The 15,537-nt window shown below is 42.7% G+C and overlaps 2 protein-coding genes and 1 long non-coding RNA gene across 4 annotated transcripts in view; 2 read left to right on the forward strand and 1 right to left on the reverse strand.

Moving 5' to 3' along the window:
* The first annotated feature begins 5,527 nt into the window (after positions 1 to 5,527).
* On the forward strand, positions 5,528 to 9,629 carry LOC109879526 (proto-oncogene c-Fos). The gene is made up of 5 exons (XM_020471694.2): positions 5,528 to 5,714; positions 6,759 to 6,904; positions 7,716 to 7,955; positions 8,312 to 8,419; positions 8,626 to 9,629. Exons 1-5 carry the CDS (start codon positions 5,666 to 5,668, stop codon positions 9,373 to 9,375), a joined length of 1,293 nt encoding a protein of 430 aa, XP_020327283.1. The 5' UTR covers positions 5,528 to 5,665; the 3' UTR covers positions 9,376 to 9,629.
* A 1,618-nt stretch (positions 9,630 to 11,247) lies between these two features.
* LOC116376488 (uncharacterized) lies at positions 11,248 to 15,040 on the reverse strand. Its single transcript, XR_004211844.1, has 3 exons — positions 14,935 to 15,040; positions 13,030 to 13,079; positions 11,248 to 11,484 (listed from the first exon to the last, which is right to left on the reverse strand). It is a non-coding gene; the product is annotated as an uncharacterized LOC116376488 (long non-coding RNA).
* LOC109879527 (jun dimerization protein 2-like) overlaps positions 14,993 to 15,537 on the forward strand; it is a 51,616-nt gene continuing 51,071 nt past the window's right edge. Inside the window, exon 1 of one of the 2 annotated variants that reach the window (XM_031836764.1) lies at positions 14,993 to 15,098. In XM_031836764.1, coding sequence (XP_031692624.1) covers positions 15,059 to 15,098 — 40 coding nt within the window. In that variant the 5' untranslated portion in view covers positions 14,993 to 15,058. The remainder of the gene's footprint in view (positions 15,099 to 15,537) is intronic. The other variant, XM_031836767.1, reaches the window with a different exon arrangement.

Here is a 15,537-nt window from a genome sequence, read left to right on the forward strand (position 1 = left end):
AAATAAATAAATAAAATAAATACTCAACTGTCCTATTTGTGGAATAAAATATTGAACAACTTGACATTGAAGTCTCAATGGGTAGGCCTCATGATGTATAAATATGTTATGTCCCCAAGGACTATGTAGCGTTTAACACTACATCCGATTTCAGTTAAGTCATTGAGAAGATACTAAAGCACCTCACCAGTATGAACCGATTCAACACAAAGGTAGTACCTATAACTGAAAAAAACGGACCAATAACCTGCGTATAGAATAGAATAACTTCTGATTGGCTGGGCCTAGCTCCCCTGTGGGTTGGCCTAGCTCCCCTGTGGGTGGGCCTAGCTCCCCTGTGGGTGGGCCTAGCTCCCCTGTGGGTGGGCCTGTGCCCTTCCAGGCCCACCCCATGGCTGCACCCCTGCCCAGTCATGTGAATTCCATAAATGAATTTACAACATAGAAACAAAAGCTTTATGGAACTATTGTGCAGATCATAAACAGAGGGGTAAATCATAATAAACAGCCGCTGAACTGAAGCCAACAACATCTCCTAGACTACGCATGTACTTTGGCCCAAGGCAACTGAAGCCAAAAACATCTCCTAGACTACGCATGTACTTTGGCCCAATGCAACTGAAGCCAACAACATCTCCTAGACTACGCATGTACTTTGGCCCAAGGCAACTGAAGCCAACAACATTCCCTACGCTACGCATGTACTTTGGCCCAAGGTAATGTTTGTACCTGTTGGGCCTACCTGTGGAATCCAGGTGAGGTGATGGGAGGGCGTGGCAGTAAGTGGAACAACAGGTACAGAGTAGATTCTTGATGAAAACCTGTTCCAGAGCGCTGAGAACCTCAGACTGGGGTGAAGGTTCACCTTCCAACAGGATAACGACCCTAAGCACACAGCCGAGACAATACAGGTGTGGCTTCGGGACAAGTCTCTGAATGTCCTTGAGTGGCCCAGCCAGAGCACGGACTTGAACCCAATCTAATATCTCTGGGTAAACTTGAAAATAGCTGTGCAGCGACGCTCCCCATCCAACCTGACAGAGCTTGAGAGGATCTGCAGAGAAGAATGGGAGAACCTCCCCAATTACAGGTGTGCCAAGCTTGTAGCGTCAAACCCAAGAAGACTCCAGGTTGTAATCGCTGCCAAAGGTGCTTCAACAAGGTACTGAGTAAAGGGTCTGAATACTTCTTTAAATGTGATATTTGCATAAGTAAAAACCTGTTTTTTCTTCATCATTATGAGGTATTGTGTGTAGATTGATGAGGTGGAAAAAAAACAATTTAGTACATTTTAGATTAAGGCTGTAACGTTAGAAAATGTGGAAAATATCAAGGCGTCTGAATACTTTCTGAAGGCCCTTTACGTCTCATATTTAATATATTATCTATATTATATATGATGATTCAATTCCATGTTTATTTTTTGACTCAACAAGTCCTGAATAAGTTATAATAGTTCCAAAAATATACCTCCCCGTGTAGGCTTCATAACAAACTTTGTTTATTCTGCAAAGGTTTTGATAAACATTCTTAAATAGTAAAAAAGAAAAACATCACTCTCATAGACCAGTAGCCTATATATTAGAACAGGGTTCCCCATAGACCAGTAGCCTATATATTAGAAGGAAGCCCCCCTTCCCTCTCCTCCCCAGTGGCCGTGTTGCCCTGGTTTCTGTTTTGTTGAACATTCTGCGTTGTCCAGGCAACGCCCCACCCCTTAGCGTCTGTGACGCTCTGGTTTTTTCATAGCGGTCTTTCAGAGCGGAGCGGTGGAATGCAACTCATGGTTAGTTGATCACTGTTTATTTAGGTAGCCAGAGTGATCGGCAGACTCGAAATGCACAACATCGGACTTGATTTTGAGGGGATTTCAGATGTTTGTTTATGAACTTAGAGTCAAATGCAGTTTATTTAGGCTATAGCATTGCCGGTTCAGCCATACGTAGAAGTTGTAAAGAAGGTTTTAAACAAGGTTAGGCTATACTCTCCCATCAATGATTTTCCCCCCCAAATGGTTATACACAAGAGCAAGCAAATTTTTGCCGAACAAAATATAAAATGCTTGATTTATTTTCTTCTGTCATCATATATCAATTTTAGAAATAGTTTTATGGGAGTTTTAATAGAAAAAATGAGAAGTAAAAGGATTCCTTGTGAGCGTTCCCATAAGCGTAATCAATCAGAATTTGCCTTTCCATAAATGCAAATTAAAAGTAAGCGGGATGGAATCAGTCCTTCCTTTGAATAATTGCTTCTCAATTCTATTCAACAGTGCACAAACAGTTCCCTATTCAGACCTCTCTTTCAACAAGGGTCTGCTCAACGATTTCATCTGCCTGGTTTGTTGCCTAAAATGCCAATGATGTCATCTGTAGACCCTAACAGGCGTTTGGATCTACACATAGAACTCTTTCAAAGCATTTCTCACATTCACACTTAAGTGACCCGAGTGAAAACATGTATTTGACCTGAACTCAGGGGGTCTATAATTATGTCTGGACGTCATATCTATGCCCCTCACCCGACCCATGACCTGGTGACAGATTGAAAGAAAGACAAACCACCCTAATGAACTACCAGTAAATATTCAGGGGACCTGGCTGCTGGTAAAAATGAGGCATACCCTCTTTTGGCAGGTAGCCTAGCAGTTAAGAGCATTTATTTATTTATTTTACCTTTATTTAACTAGACAAGTCAGTTAAGAACAAATTCTTATTTTCAATGATGGCCTAGGAACAGTGGGTTAACAGCCTCTTCAGGGACCTTGTCACCTCAGGGTTTTGAACTTGCAACCTTCCGGTTACTAGTCCAACGCTCTAACCACTAGGCTACCCTGCATTGGGCCAGTAACCGAAAGCTCTCAGGTGGGAATCCCCAAGCCGGCAAGGTGAAACAATCTGCCATTCTACCCTTGAGCAAGACAGTTAACCCCCAACAACTGCTCCCAAGCAATGTTCCCTCTAATTTCTTTTAATCACTGAGCAAATTTCAGGTCTGCTGAGTGCAAACTTGAGCATTGTGAAAATTCTGTGCAACTTCCAGTGTGCATTTACTGTGAACACTGAGGCTGTACCCACTTTAAGTTACAGTTTTAACATTGGTCAAGTAGGATTCTGTGGCTATTTGATCATAACGTAGGCCTACCAGAGTGGCCTACCATCAAAAAACAATGGAGAAAATGCATCCCATAACATTTTAACATGGAAATAGCTGTTCTATCGTTCAGCCTACAGTAGCAGCCAATGAGTGGTGTTCAATGTAAGCCTACATTCCATGAGACCTTGGAGAGAAAAAAACAAGCAGGGCTTGACATGAACCTGTTTATGCACTTGTCCTTCAGGCAAGGAGGTGACTGAAAATTATGTTGTTTGATGCATGAAACCACTTTACTAAATAAAATGCATCATTATCCCCATACCATTATTACATAGAATCAGACAAATGATGATACCTTCTGCCTATTGGTTACTTAGCTTATTCAAGCCTGTCTCAAAATACAACACTGCTCCTTTAAGACAAAAAAACATTCTTCAAAGATGTATAGAAATACATCTGTTTTCTGCTCTTGTAGGAAGCAATCACACCCCCATTGCAGACTACAAATGATCTATAACTGGGCTGATAACTCACTAACTAGCAAAAGATATGAACAAAATGTACAAATGATCTGTAACTGGGCTGATAACTCACTAACTAGCAAAAGATATGAACAAAATGTACAAATGATCTGTAACTGGGCTGATAACTCACTAACTAGCAAAAGATATGAACAAAATGTACAAATGATCTGTAACTGGGCTGATAACTCACTAACTAGCAAAATATATGAACAAAATGTACAAATGATCTGTAACTGGGCTGATAACTCACTAACTAGCAAAAGATATAAACAAAATGTACAAATGATCTGTAACTGGGCTGATAACTCACTAACTAGCAAAAGATATGAACAAAATGTACAAATGATCTGTAACTGGGCTGATAACTCACTAACTAGCAAAAGATATGAACAAAATGTACAAATGATCTGTAACTGGGCTGATAACTCACTAACTAGCAAAAGATATGAACAAAATGTACAAATGATCTGTAACTGGGCTGATAACTCACTAACTAGCAAAAGATATGAACAAAATGTACAAATGATCTGTAATTGGGCTGATAACTCACTAACTAGCAAAAGATATGAACAAAATGTACAAATGATCTGTAACTGGGCTGATAACTCACTAACTAGCAAAAGATATGAACAAATTGTACAAATGATCTATAACTGGGCTGATAACTCACTAACTAGCAAAGGATATGAAGAAATGTACAAATGATCTATAACTGGGCTGATAACTCAATAACTAGCAAAGGATATGAAGAAATGTACAAATGATCTATCATTCAAAACAAGCAGTATTTCTCTTAATTCGTCATTCGGGATAATGGGATAATTAGGAGTACACTGCCATCTCCCATCTCTGGATCGAGGTATGTTTTCTGAGCCATATCTCATGCCGGTTCCACACGGTCCTTATCATGGCAGCCTTGTTCCGTCTAGAGAGAGATTGTAATGAACATCTAGACCTTTTTCATTCAGGCCTCCCTTCCAGGAATGATGCACTACCCAATTTCTAAATTGCACCTTGTGCATTCTACTATTACAACATTCAAGAGTATATCGAAATCTGGAGTATATTGCCACAGTTTGGCAACCACTGATCCAGTCAGATTCTGGCTATGCTACTTTAAAAACATTTGGACAACGCTGGGCCAATTGTGCACCGCCCTATGGGACTCCCAATCACATCCAGATGTTTATTTTTACCTTTATTTAACTAGGCAAGTCAGTTAAGAACAAATTCTTATTTTCAATGACAGCCTAGGAATAGTGGGTTAACTGCCTGTTCAGGGGCAGATTGACAGATTTGTACCTTGTCAGCTAGGCGGATTTGAACTTGCAAACTAGTCCAACACTCTAAGCACTAGGCTACCCTGCCGCACCAAATGTGCTTTAGCCTGGATTCAAACAAGGAACTGTAGTGACGCCTCTTGCACTGAGATCCAGTGCCTTAAACCACTGTGCCACTCGGGAGCAAAACATGCTGCCAGTAATATTCCTAAAGAAGCTATTGAGAATAAGACCATTCATCTGAGCAAGGAAAGTGTCCCAAATGGCACCCTATTCCCTACAAAGTGGTACACTACTACCCTATGGGCCTTGGTCAAAAGTTATTCTGCTGTCCCCATGGGATAACCCTTTTTGGTTCCAGGTAAGAACCCTTTTTTTGGTTCCATGTAGAAACCTGTACCTGGAACCAAAAATGGTTCTTCAAAGGGTTCTCCTATGGGGACAGCCAAAGAACCCTTTTAGACTCTAGATAGCACCTTGTTTTCCTCAGAGTGTAGGCTATATAAGGAACAGGCTACAATTTGATTATGGGATGTAGACGTATTCGATGATACACTCCATCTCCTGGAGAAAAATGTTGCAAGAATAAGATTGAATCATTATAATATGCATGTAGCCTATTCTAAAAAAAAAGGTTAGGACTTTAATAGAATGAATGACTGACACGGATTCATTTCATTGTCTATTTCAGCTTTTCTCTAGGGAGTGTTTGAATGGTCCACTTAGCTCAACACTCAAGGCGGCCTGTGAACGGAAACTCCATATATGGTCCTAACGGTCTCCACTCTGATTGGTTCTCTGGCTGCAGCGACAGGTCTGTTGCTTGAGCAGTATTTGTCAAGTTTAGGCAATATGTAATAATTATAATCACAGCTTTAATCTCACAAATAATTACAGAGAGACGTCTCTGTAGCGTGTGTATAGTTGGCAAACCCTCAAGAAATCTATTTTCAATGTCCTTTCTATTTAAACATGGACCGATGTCTATCTGTAACACACGTATGGTTATGCTATGAGTGGATGCAGAAACCCCGCCTGCTATTCAGATATCGACAACAATACAAGTGTTATTAAAATGATTAAAACAAATAGCAGGTGTATTAAATATTAGAAGACTAGATTCTGTGTGGATAGTGTCCTACACAAGATTGCTGTGCTTTGGAGGACATTTAAGGTCGGAGGTGTATATGAAATGATACGATTGGCAGACGATTTCATTCGACATGTTTTCCATAGGAACAGCCTAGAGATATAGGCTATATATAGCGTGGTACATATGTGTTCAGTGTATGATCTAAAACGTGGCCATGTGTGTATTACGAAACAATGTTGTTATTTTTTACAAAAGGAACGTAGGCTTTAACGTGCCTAATGCAAATGCTGCATACTGTAGGTTGCTATATGATGTGACGTAGATCATTAATACGTTGGTGGTGGTTACAAAGTAGGTATCTATTTCTTGAAGAGGGGTGCTTAATATGTAAACATTTGGTCATATTTTAATAGTGGGCCTAATTAATTTGGATAACAGTTAGACTGCTCTCAACTCTCAGTTAAAATGTATAGTTAATATTGCTGCTCCATTGATAAAACAAGCCTGTTGATTCTACCCAACAACACCCTTTTCTCTTTGTGGAATGGTACGTTCTCTCCACACAGATTTCATTCATAAAATTCCAGCTCACTATAAAAGGAGGCGCGCTCCACTATCTGCACCAACTACCATTCACGTGAAAGAACCCAGAAAAAGTGATGCACAGAGGTGATTGAACAGCAGCGCGGTCGATAATAGCCTATAATATAGGAGGAATAGTGATTTGTTTTTATGCTTTATTGATACACATCATCATGTATCCAGACTCGAGCCCAAACTACAATGTCTCGAGCTCGTCCGGCAGCAGCAGCAGCAGTTTAGCATCGCCTACCGGAGACATACCCGCATGCAGTCAGCGGTCTCCAAGCTCACTCACGAGCGCATCATCAGTAGACAGCAGCACGTCTCAGGTACGAATGGATTCTTAATAGAAAAAAGAAAAAAGCCGCATGGAATTGCGTTGGAGAATTATTTGGAAATGTTAATTGTGTCTGTGTTGCATTAAGTTTGTGGCAAAAATCAATCATTTATATATATATTTTTTTATTGCATATTAATTTAGAGTGATTCTGAATCTGCAGCCTATTTGCCTACTAGACTGTGAACCGATCGTGATAGAAAATATGTAGGCTCCAATGTCAGCTCCGTTACTGCGACACACAGCCTATCCAGATGTTTATGAAAAAGCCCTTATTGAGAAGGTACCATATAGGCCTGCCTACATGCCACCGTCGTCAGACTGTTGGCTGATCACCTTCAAATTCCTGACATTCCTGGAGCGCTATAGGCGGTCCATGTTTACCAAATGATCATTGAAGACTTGACTGATGCCGTCATGCCAATAGATGATGAGGATGGTGATCATCATGAAGATGGTGATGACGATGATTTGTGATGATAATGATTGGTTTAGCTTTTATTGGCAACATGAGATGGACTGTCGTTTTTTTGCGGTTGTGTTACTGTGATCAGGGCACTCTTGTGAATGAGACCCTGGCCTCAATGGGTTTCCCCTTGAATCATAAAATAAAAATAGCGTGACATCAAACCCTAATTATTGATGTTGTAAATGAGTACATACTTAGCTATAGATACAACATCAATTGTGCTATAACCAAATCATTGATGCACATCACGCCCTTTTTGGAAAGGTCAACCACGCATGTCATCGGAGTCTATTAAGATTTAATCAATTCAACATTCCTTATGTTGTTTTTACAGAATGTCTGCGGTGAAACAGACTGTCCACGGCAGTCTGCCTTTGTTCCTACAGTGACTGCGATCTCAGCCTTCTCGGATCTGCAGTGGATGGTCCAACCGACCACCGTCATCTCAGCATCTGCCTCCCCCTCCTCCCCTTCCAGCAGCGCAAAGCCTACAAGAGCTCATGGCGCAACCCAGTCATCTTCAAGAGCGGGAGGGAACACGGAACAATCCACCAGCACGAGAGGGAAAAAACAGGTAAGCTGTGTTTTATATCATGGACAATTTCGATATAATTTTTACTATGCAGTCCTGAATGGTCGAATGTGCTGTGTGTGCACGTGACTGGATAGACTGTGCCAATGGTGCAGCATAAACACAGTGTTCTAGAGGTCTAGTATCGAGCTTGTTACTCACTCAATGTGTAGCCTAGCCAAGGAAAGTCTACAGTCAGCCACCATGGGATATTTTCAGACACCGCATCACAAAAAAATGCATAGGCTATTTTAAGGCTACCTTTTGCCAAATATTGAATTAGCCTTAAGGGTCCAAGTGATGCATTGGCAAGATTCCTTATGCATTTATAGTGTTCTCTTTTGTTGTGACTGATCCAGGCGACATCAGAAGAGGATGAGAGGAGGAAGATCAGGAGAGAGAGGAATAAAGTCGCAGCGGCCAAGTGTCGCAACAGACGGAGGGAGCTCACAGACACCCTGCAAGCCGTAAATACACCTTGTTCCCATGTCAAACTGTCATGCGGAGATGCTTAGCAGAATGAATTTGCAATGGTTTTTTAAAAAAAAAACATTTTTTTTTTAACCTAAAGTGATTGATGCTCTCTATACTTCTTACTTGACCATGTATCGTCTTTTTTTATTGGCATTTCATAAACATGGTAATTGATTAATGTGTGGTTCTCTCCTTATAGGAAACTGATCAGCTCGAAGAGGACAAAGAGGCCTTGCAGACAGAGATAGCCCACCTCCTGAAAGAGAAAGAGAGTCTGGAACAGATCCTATCCGCCCACCAGCCAGCCTGCAAACTAGCCGCCGCTGAAGACAACAACGTGGAGGAAGACATCGACGAAGACATCGCCGATGACATCGACCGCATGCTCCAGGACCCTCCGGATTCCCCCCAGCTGCTCTCCATCTTGGAGAATGAAGACAAACTCCAACTCCCAGAGGGAAATGCAACACTAGTGACTGTATCCGACACTCCTTCACTTCAGGACATGGAAACTGTTGTGGTTCCCTCGAACATCTCCATCTCTGCGTCAGCCATCTTGGGTAACTCCAACATCCTGCTGTGCTCCAGCGCTGAGGAAGAACCCATGGACGACCTAAACTTCGACCAGGATGACTTAGACAACCTGGTCCCTAGCCTGGAACTCAACATGGCTGTGGCCCCTGAGACTGCCCCGTCTGTTCCCGACATCGACCTCCTCGGAGGCCCCTTCTGCCTCTCAGACTGGGAGACCCTGTACAAGTCGGTGGCCAACAATCTGGAGCCCCTCTGCACCCCCACGATGATGACTTCCAGTGACAGTCCTACCTGTAGCAGTTACCGCTCTGTGTTTAGTTTGAATTACACAGAGATAGACTCTTTGGCGGGGACAGGAGTTGCAACTCCAGCTCTGAGACCCTCAAATGAGGTGTTGGTGGTAGATCTGATTTGATGAACCGTAATCTGAACTCTCCCACACTGTTGACCTTGTGACACTGTTATGGGACTGGTGGGACATATACATATAGGGCTAGTTTCCCCCACTCACAGATTGATCCTTAGTCTTCGATTAAAAAAGCAGTGTCCAATGATGATTCTCCTTTGAAAGTGCCTCTTTAGTCCAGGACTAGGCTTAATCTGCGTCTGAGAAACACGGCCCTTGAGGTTGATATTGAACCAATAAGCTATGGTCTATTCATCTACCCCCCCCCCCCCCCCCCCCCCACCCACCCACCCCCACCCCCCCTGATGTTTTGTTGTGCTTGGTATGATGTTTTGTTAACATTTAACCTTTAGCACCAAATTAAATGGTTACTGTGACTATAACAGTATCAACATCTTCCATATATATATAGATAGATATAGATATAGATAGATATAGATAGATATAGATAGATATAGATAGATATAGATATAGATAGATATAGATAGATATAGATATAGATAGATATAGATAGATATAGATAGATATAGATAGATATAGATATAGATAGATATATATATAGATATAGATAGATAGATATATATATAGATAGATATAGAAATAGATATAGATAGATAGATATAGATAGATAGATATAGATATATAGATAGATATAGATATATAGATAGATATAGATATATATATATAGATAGATATAGATATAGATATAGATATAGATAGATATAGATATATATATAGATAGATATATATATAGATAGATATATAGATATAGATTTATAGATAGATATAGATATAGATATAGATAGATATAGATAGATATAGATAGATATAGATATATATATATATAGATAGATATAGATATAGATTTATAGATAGATATAGATATAGATAGATAGATATAGATAGATATAGATATATATATATATAGATATAGATAGATAGATATAGATATATATAGATATATATATATGGAAGATGTATATATATTGGTGCACCTGTGAGGGCTGTTCACGCTCTTGAAAAATATATCTATTTGTTGTCCTTGTATCAAAATTAAATGCATGCAAAATCATACCATTTGATTAAAAAGGGGTGCTATATCTTTGTTTTTCCATCCTTAAATATAAATGTGAAACTAGACTGTGGTTTGTGAGGATACTGATATCAGATTGTGTCTTATTAACAGGTGAAATTACAGTTTGAGTAATGTGGACATCATTTTACTGTAAAGTGACATTTCTTTCTGGTTTTCCATGAAAACACAGCACCTTGTATTTTATCAAGATGTATTTTATGACATAGTTTATTTTTTTACCTTAAAAAGTTTTGACTAATTGTTGGTAACACAGACAAATAAAATTATAAAACAGGTTGTTTGGACCCTGTATACGGATTGTTTGCTTTGAGGGAGCTGCCTCTACGACATGTGCAACGATGTATCATTTTACAAACGCGATCTCTCCCGTGTCAGTAGGCTAGCTAGCCCAATAATTAACGTGAAACAAATAATTTCAACATAGAAACTGTAAAACGTTAACAACAACAACAAAAGAGACAAGCTTAGGCTTTCACTAACCATGGACAGGTCTTCGCTGAGAACGTCACCAACTAGCTTGACACCAACTGGTTAACTCGGGACTGGCCAACCATAAATAGTCGGTCTTTGTACGCCTTTGGATATTCATGAAATTATAATTTAATGAAGTTGTTTCTCGTCATTGAATCTCTGTTATAGCCCTAAAAAGAAAAAGTTCCCGGTGGATGCTTTAGGGGTTCTTCAAATTTAAACTGTGGGGGAACCCCTATAAGTTCTTCAAAGGACCCTCATTAATGTCTTCCACAAATAAACTTTTGTGTTTCCTTTTTAATAATCAGCATAACAATAACAACAATATTTTAGTTGTCAGTGTTTATTATGATTTTAGCGGCTAGGCATCATTTGAAAAAAAATCTAAATATGAGATAAACTCCCAGCCCCAAGTCCAATAGGCCTATCCTCTGGCGTGTTGATGTTAATGTGTTGGTGTTCTCCGTATCCATCCGCAACATGATTTTTCAGTGCATGGTGATTGAACAGGTGTCCTGTTATATTCATCAGAGGTGTAGGGAGGGTGAAGTCTGTGAATACCAAAACATATATAATTCTTTAGATTATTATCAAAAGATGCACATAACAGTATTCATATCTTTTTTTTTTTTTGTGGTAAAAATTATGTGAATTACAAAACTGTTCACTTTTGATACCGGTTTTCATACACATACCTTGTCCTCAGTGTAGAGCCATCCGGTACACATACCTTGTCCTCAGGGTAAAGTCCTCTGGTACACATACCTTGTCCTCAGTGTAGAGCCATCCGGTACACATACCTTGTCCTCAGGGTAAAGTCCTCTGGTACACATACCTTGTCCTCAGTGTAGAGCCATCCGGTATACATACCTTGTCCTCAGGGTAAAGTCCTCTGGTACACATACCTTGTCCTCAGTGTAGAGCCATCCGGTACACATACCTTGTCCTCAGGGTAAAGTCCTCTGGTACACATACCTTGTCCTCAGAGTATGAGCCATCTGGTACACATACCTTGTCCTCAGGGTAAAGTCCTCTGGTACACATACCTTGTCCTCAGTGTAGAGCCATCCGGTACACATACCTTGTCCTCAGGGTAAAGTCCTCTGGTACACATACCTTGTCCTCAGGGTAAAGTCCTCTGGTACACATACCTTGTCCTCAGGGTAGAGCACTCTGGTACACATACCTTGTCCTCAGTGTAAAGCCCTCTGGTACACATACCTTGTCCTCAGTGTAGAGCCCTCCGGTACACATACCTTGTCCTCAGTGTAGAGCCCTCTGGTACACATACCTTGTCCTCAGTGTAGAGCCCTCTGGTACACATACCTTGTCCTCAGTGTAGAGCCCTCTGGTACACATACCTTGTCCTCAGTGTAGAGCCCTCTGGTACACATACCTTGTCCTCAGTGGAGAGCCCTCTGGTACACATACCTTGTCCTCTGTGGAGAGCCCTCTGGTACACATACCTTGTCCTCAGTGTAGAGCCCTCTGGTACACATACCTTGTCCTCAGTGTAGAGCCCTCTGGTACACATACCTTGTCCTCAGTGTAGAGCCCTCTGGTACACATACCTTGTCCTCAGTGTAGAGCCCTCTGTTACACATACCTTGTCCTCAGTGTAGAACCCTCTGGTACACATACCTTGTCCTCAGTGTAGAGCCCTCTGGTACACATACCTTGTCCTCAGTGTAGAGCCCTCTGGTACACATACCTTGTCCTCAGTGTAGAGCCCTCTGGTACACATACCTTGTCCTCAGTGTAGAGCCCTCTGGTACACATACCTTGTCCTCAGTGTAGAGCCCTCTGGTACACATACCTTGTCCTCAGTGTAGAGCCCTCTGGTACACATACCTTGTCCTCAGTGTAGAGCCCTCTGGTACACATACCTTGTCCTCAGTGTAGAGCCCTCTGGTACACATACCTTGTCCTCAGTGTAGAGCCCTCTGGTACACATACCTTGTCCTCAGTGGAGAGCCCTCTGGTACACATACCTTGTCCTCAGTGTAGAACCCTCTGGTACACATACCTTGTCCTCAGTGTAGAGCCCTCTGGTACACATACCTTGTCCTCAGTGTAGAGCCCTCTGGTACACATACCTTGTGTAAGTAAGCAGTCCTGTCATCTGCGCCCAATGCAGCTATATAGCCTTGAATAAATGAATATTTATTTTTATATCAATTTTTTACTTTCCCTTTATTTAACTAGGCAAGTCAGTTATTAAGAACTAATTCTTATTTACAATGACGGCCTAGGAACAGTGGGTTAACTGCCTTGATCAGGGGGAGAATGACAGATGTGTACCTTGTCAGCTCGGTGATTCGAGATCTTGCAACCTTTCAGTTACTAGTCCAAAGCTCTAACCACTAGGCTACCTGCCGCCCCTCCACTTTAACCACTAGGCTACCCTGCTGCCCCTCCACTCTAACCACTAGGCTACCTGCCGCCCCTCCACTCTAACCACAAGGCTACCCTGCTGCCCCTCCACTCTAACCACTAGGCTACCTGCCGCCCCTCCACTCTAACCACTAGGCTACCTGCCGCCCCTCCACTCTAACCACTAGGCTACCTGCTGCCCCTCCACTCTAACCACTAGGCTACCCTGCCGCCCCTCCACTCTAACCACTAGGCTACCCTGCTGCCCATACACTCTAACCACTAGGCTACCCTGCCACCCCTCCACTCTAACCACTAGGCTACCCTGCCGCCCCTCCACTCTAACCACTAGGCTACCATGCCGCCCCTCCACTCTAACCACTAGGCTACCCTGCTGCCCATACACTATAACCACTAGGCTACCCTGCCGCCCCTCCACTCTAACCACTAGGCTACCCTGCTGCCCCTCCACTCTAACCACTAGGCTACCCTGCTGCCCATACACTCTAACCACTAGGCTACCTGCCGCCACTCCACTCTAACCACTAGGCTACCCGGCCGCCCCTCCACTCTAACCACTAGGCTACCCTGCCGCCCCTACACTCTAACCACTAGGCTACCCTGCCACCCCTCCACTCTAACCACTAGGCTACCCTGCCGCCCCTCCACTCTAACCACTAGGCTACCCTGCCGCCCCTCCACTCTAACCACTAGGCTACCCTGCTGCCCCTCCACTCTAACCACTAGGCTACCCTGCTGCCCATACACTCTAACCACTAGGCTACCTGCCGCCACTCCACTCTAACCACTAGGCTACCCTGCCGCCCATACACTCTAACCACTAGGCTACCTGCCGCCCCTCCACTCTAACCACTAGGCTACCCTGCCGCCCATACACTCTAACCACTAGGCTACCTGCCGCCCCTCCACTCTAACCACTAGGCTAACCTGCCGCCCCTCCACTCTAACCACTAGGCTACCCTGCTGCCCCTCCACTCTAACCACTAGGCTACCCTGCCACCACTCCACTCTAACCACTAGGCTACCCTGCTGCCCCTCCACTCTAACCACTAGGCTACCCTGCCGCCCCTCCACTCTAACCACTAGGCTACCCTGCTGCCCATACACTCTAACCACTAGGCTACCCTGCCACCCCTCCACTCTAACCACTAGGCTACCCTGCCACCCCTCCACTCTAACCACTAGGCTACCATGCCGCCCCTCCACTCTAACCACTAGGCTACCCTGCTGCCCATACACTCTAACCACTAGGCTACCCTGCCGCCCCTCCACTCTAACCACTAGGCTACCCTGCTGCCCCTCCACTCTAACCACTAGGCTACCCTGCCGCCCCTCCACTCTAACCACTAGGCTACCCTGCCGCCCCTCCACTCTAACCACTAGGCTACCCTGCTGCCCATACACTCTAACCACTAGGCTACCTGCCGCCCCTCCACTCTAACCACTAGGCTACCCTGCCGCCCCACAAATATGCTCATTTCCTGTGAATTTTTTCCGTTTGTTTTAGAAAAAAAAAGTCAAAGTATCCAATAACACAACTATTTACATATGATAAGATAGATGATATCATCATAAAGCAAGTACGATCATAAAGGGGTAAACCTTACCTTAAATTGAGGAGATCTTTACATTTTTCAGTTAAGTGCCTGCACCTGCTGCTGTTGTCTCAAATTCAGTTGGGCAGTTAGGTTTCCTGCAAGAACCCCCCCAAAGAACTAAAGAGGTTCCTCGATGAACTACACCTCCTATGGTGTTATTGGAAGAACCTTTGGTAGGCATTTTTTTAATTCTCAGTAGCAACAACCATAAGGTTCTTCAAGGAATTTTAAGATGCTTAGAAGAACCGTTGTTGACCCCCCCTCATTTTTTGGAGCTAGCTACATGCCAATGATTTGTTTAGCATAGCAACGTTGAATGAATAGAACGATTAGAATTAACGACTGGGTCAAACTATTTAAGTGATAATGCCCGAGAAGCCGATGTTTGGAGGATATATTTGCACGGCTGTTGTTAGGCCCGAGGTCCGGCAAATCATGCCACTATATCCTCAAAACAACGGCTTTGAGGGCATTATCACTTTTATACAACGGGTTACCAACACATTCAAATAATGATTGACACATTTGAATTAAAAACGTTATTTTGATTAATTTATTCATACTAATTCATCCTTCCACAAGATATAGTCCCGGCACAAATCTAAGGTTGCG

The sequence above is a fragment of the Oncorhynchus kisutch genome, linkage group LG12 (genome assembly GCF_002021735.2).
Source record: "Oncorhynchus kisutch isolate 150728-3 linkage group LG12, Okis_V2, whole genome shotgun sequence".
Classification (NCBI taxonomy): domain Eukaryota; kingdom Metazoa; phylum Chordata; class Actinopteri; order Salmoniformes; family Salmonidae; genus Oncorhynchus; species Oncorhynchus kisutch.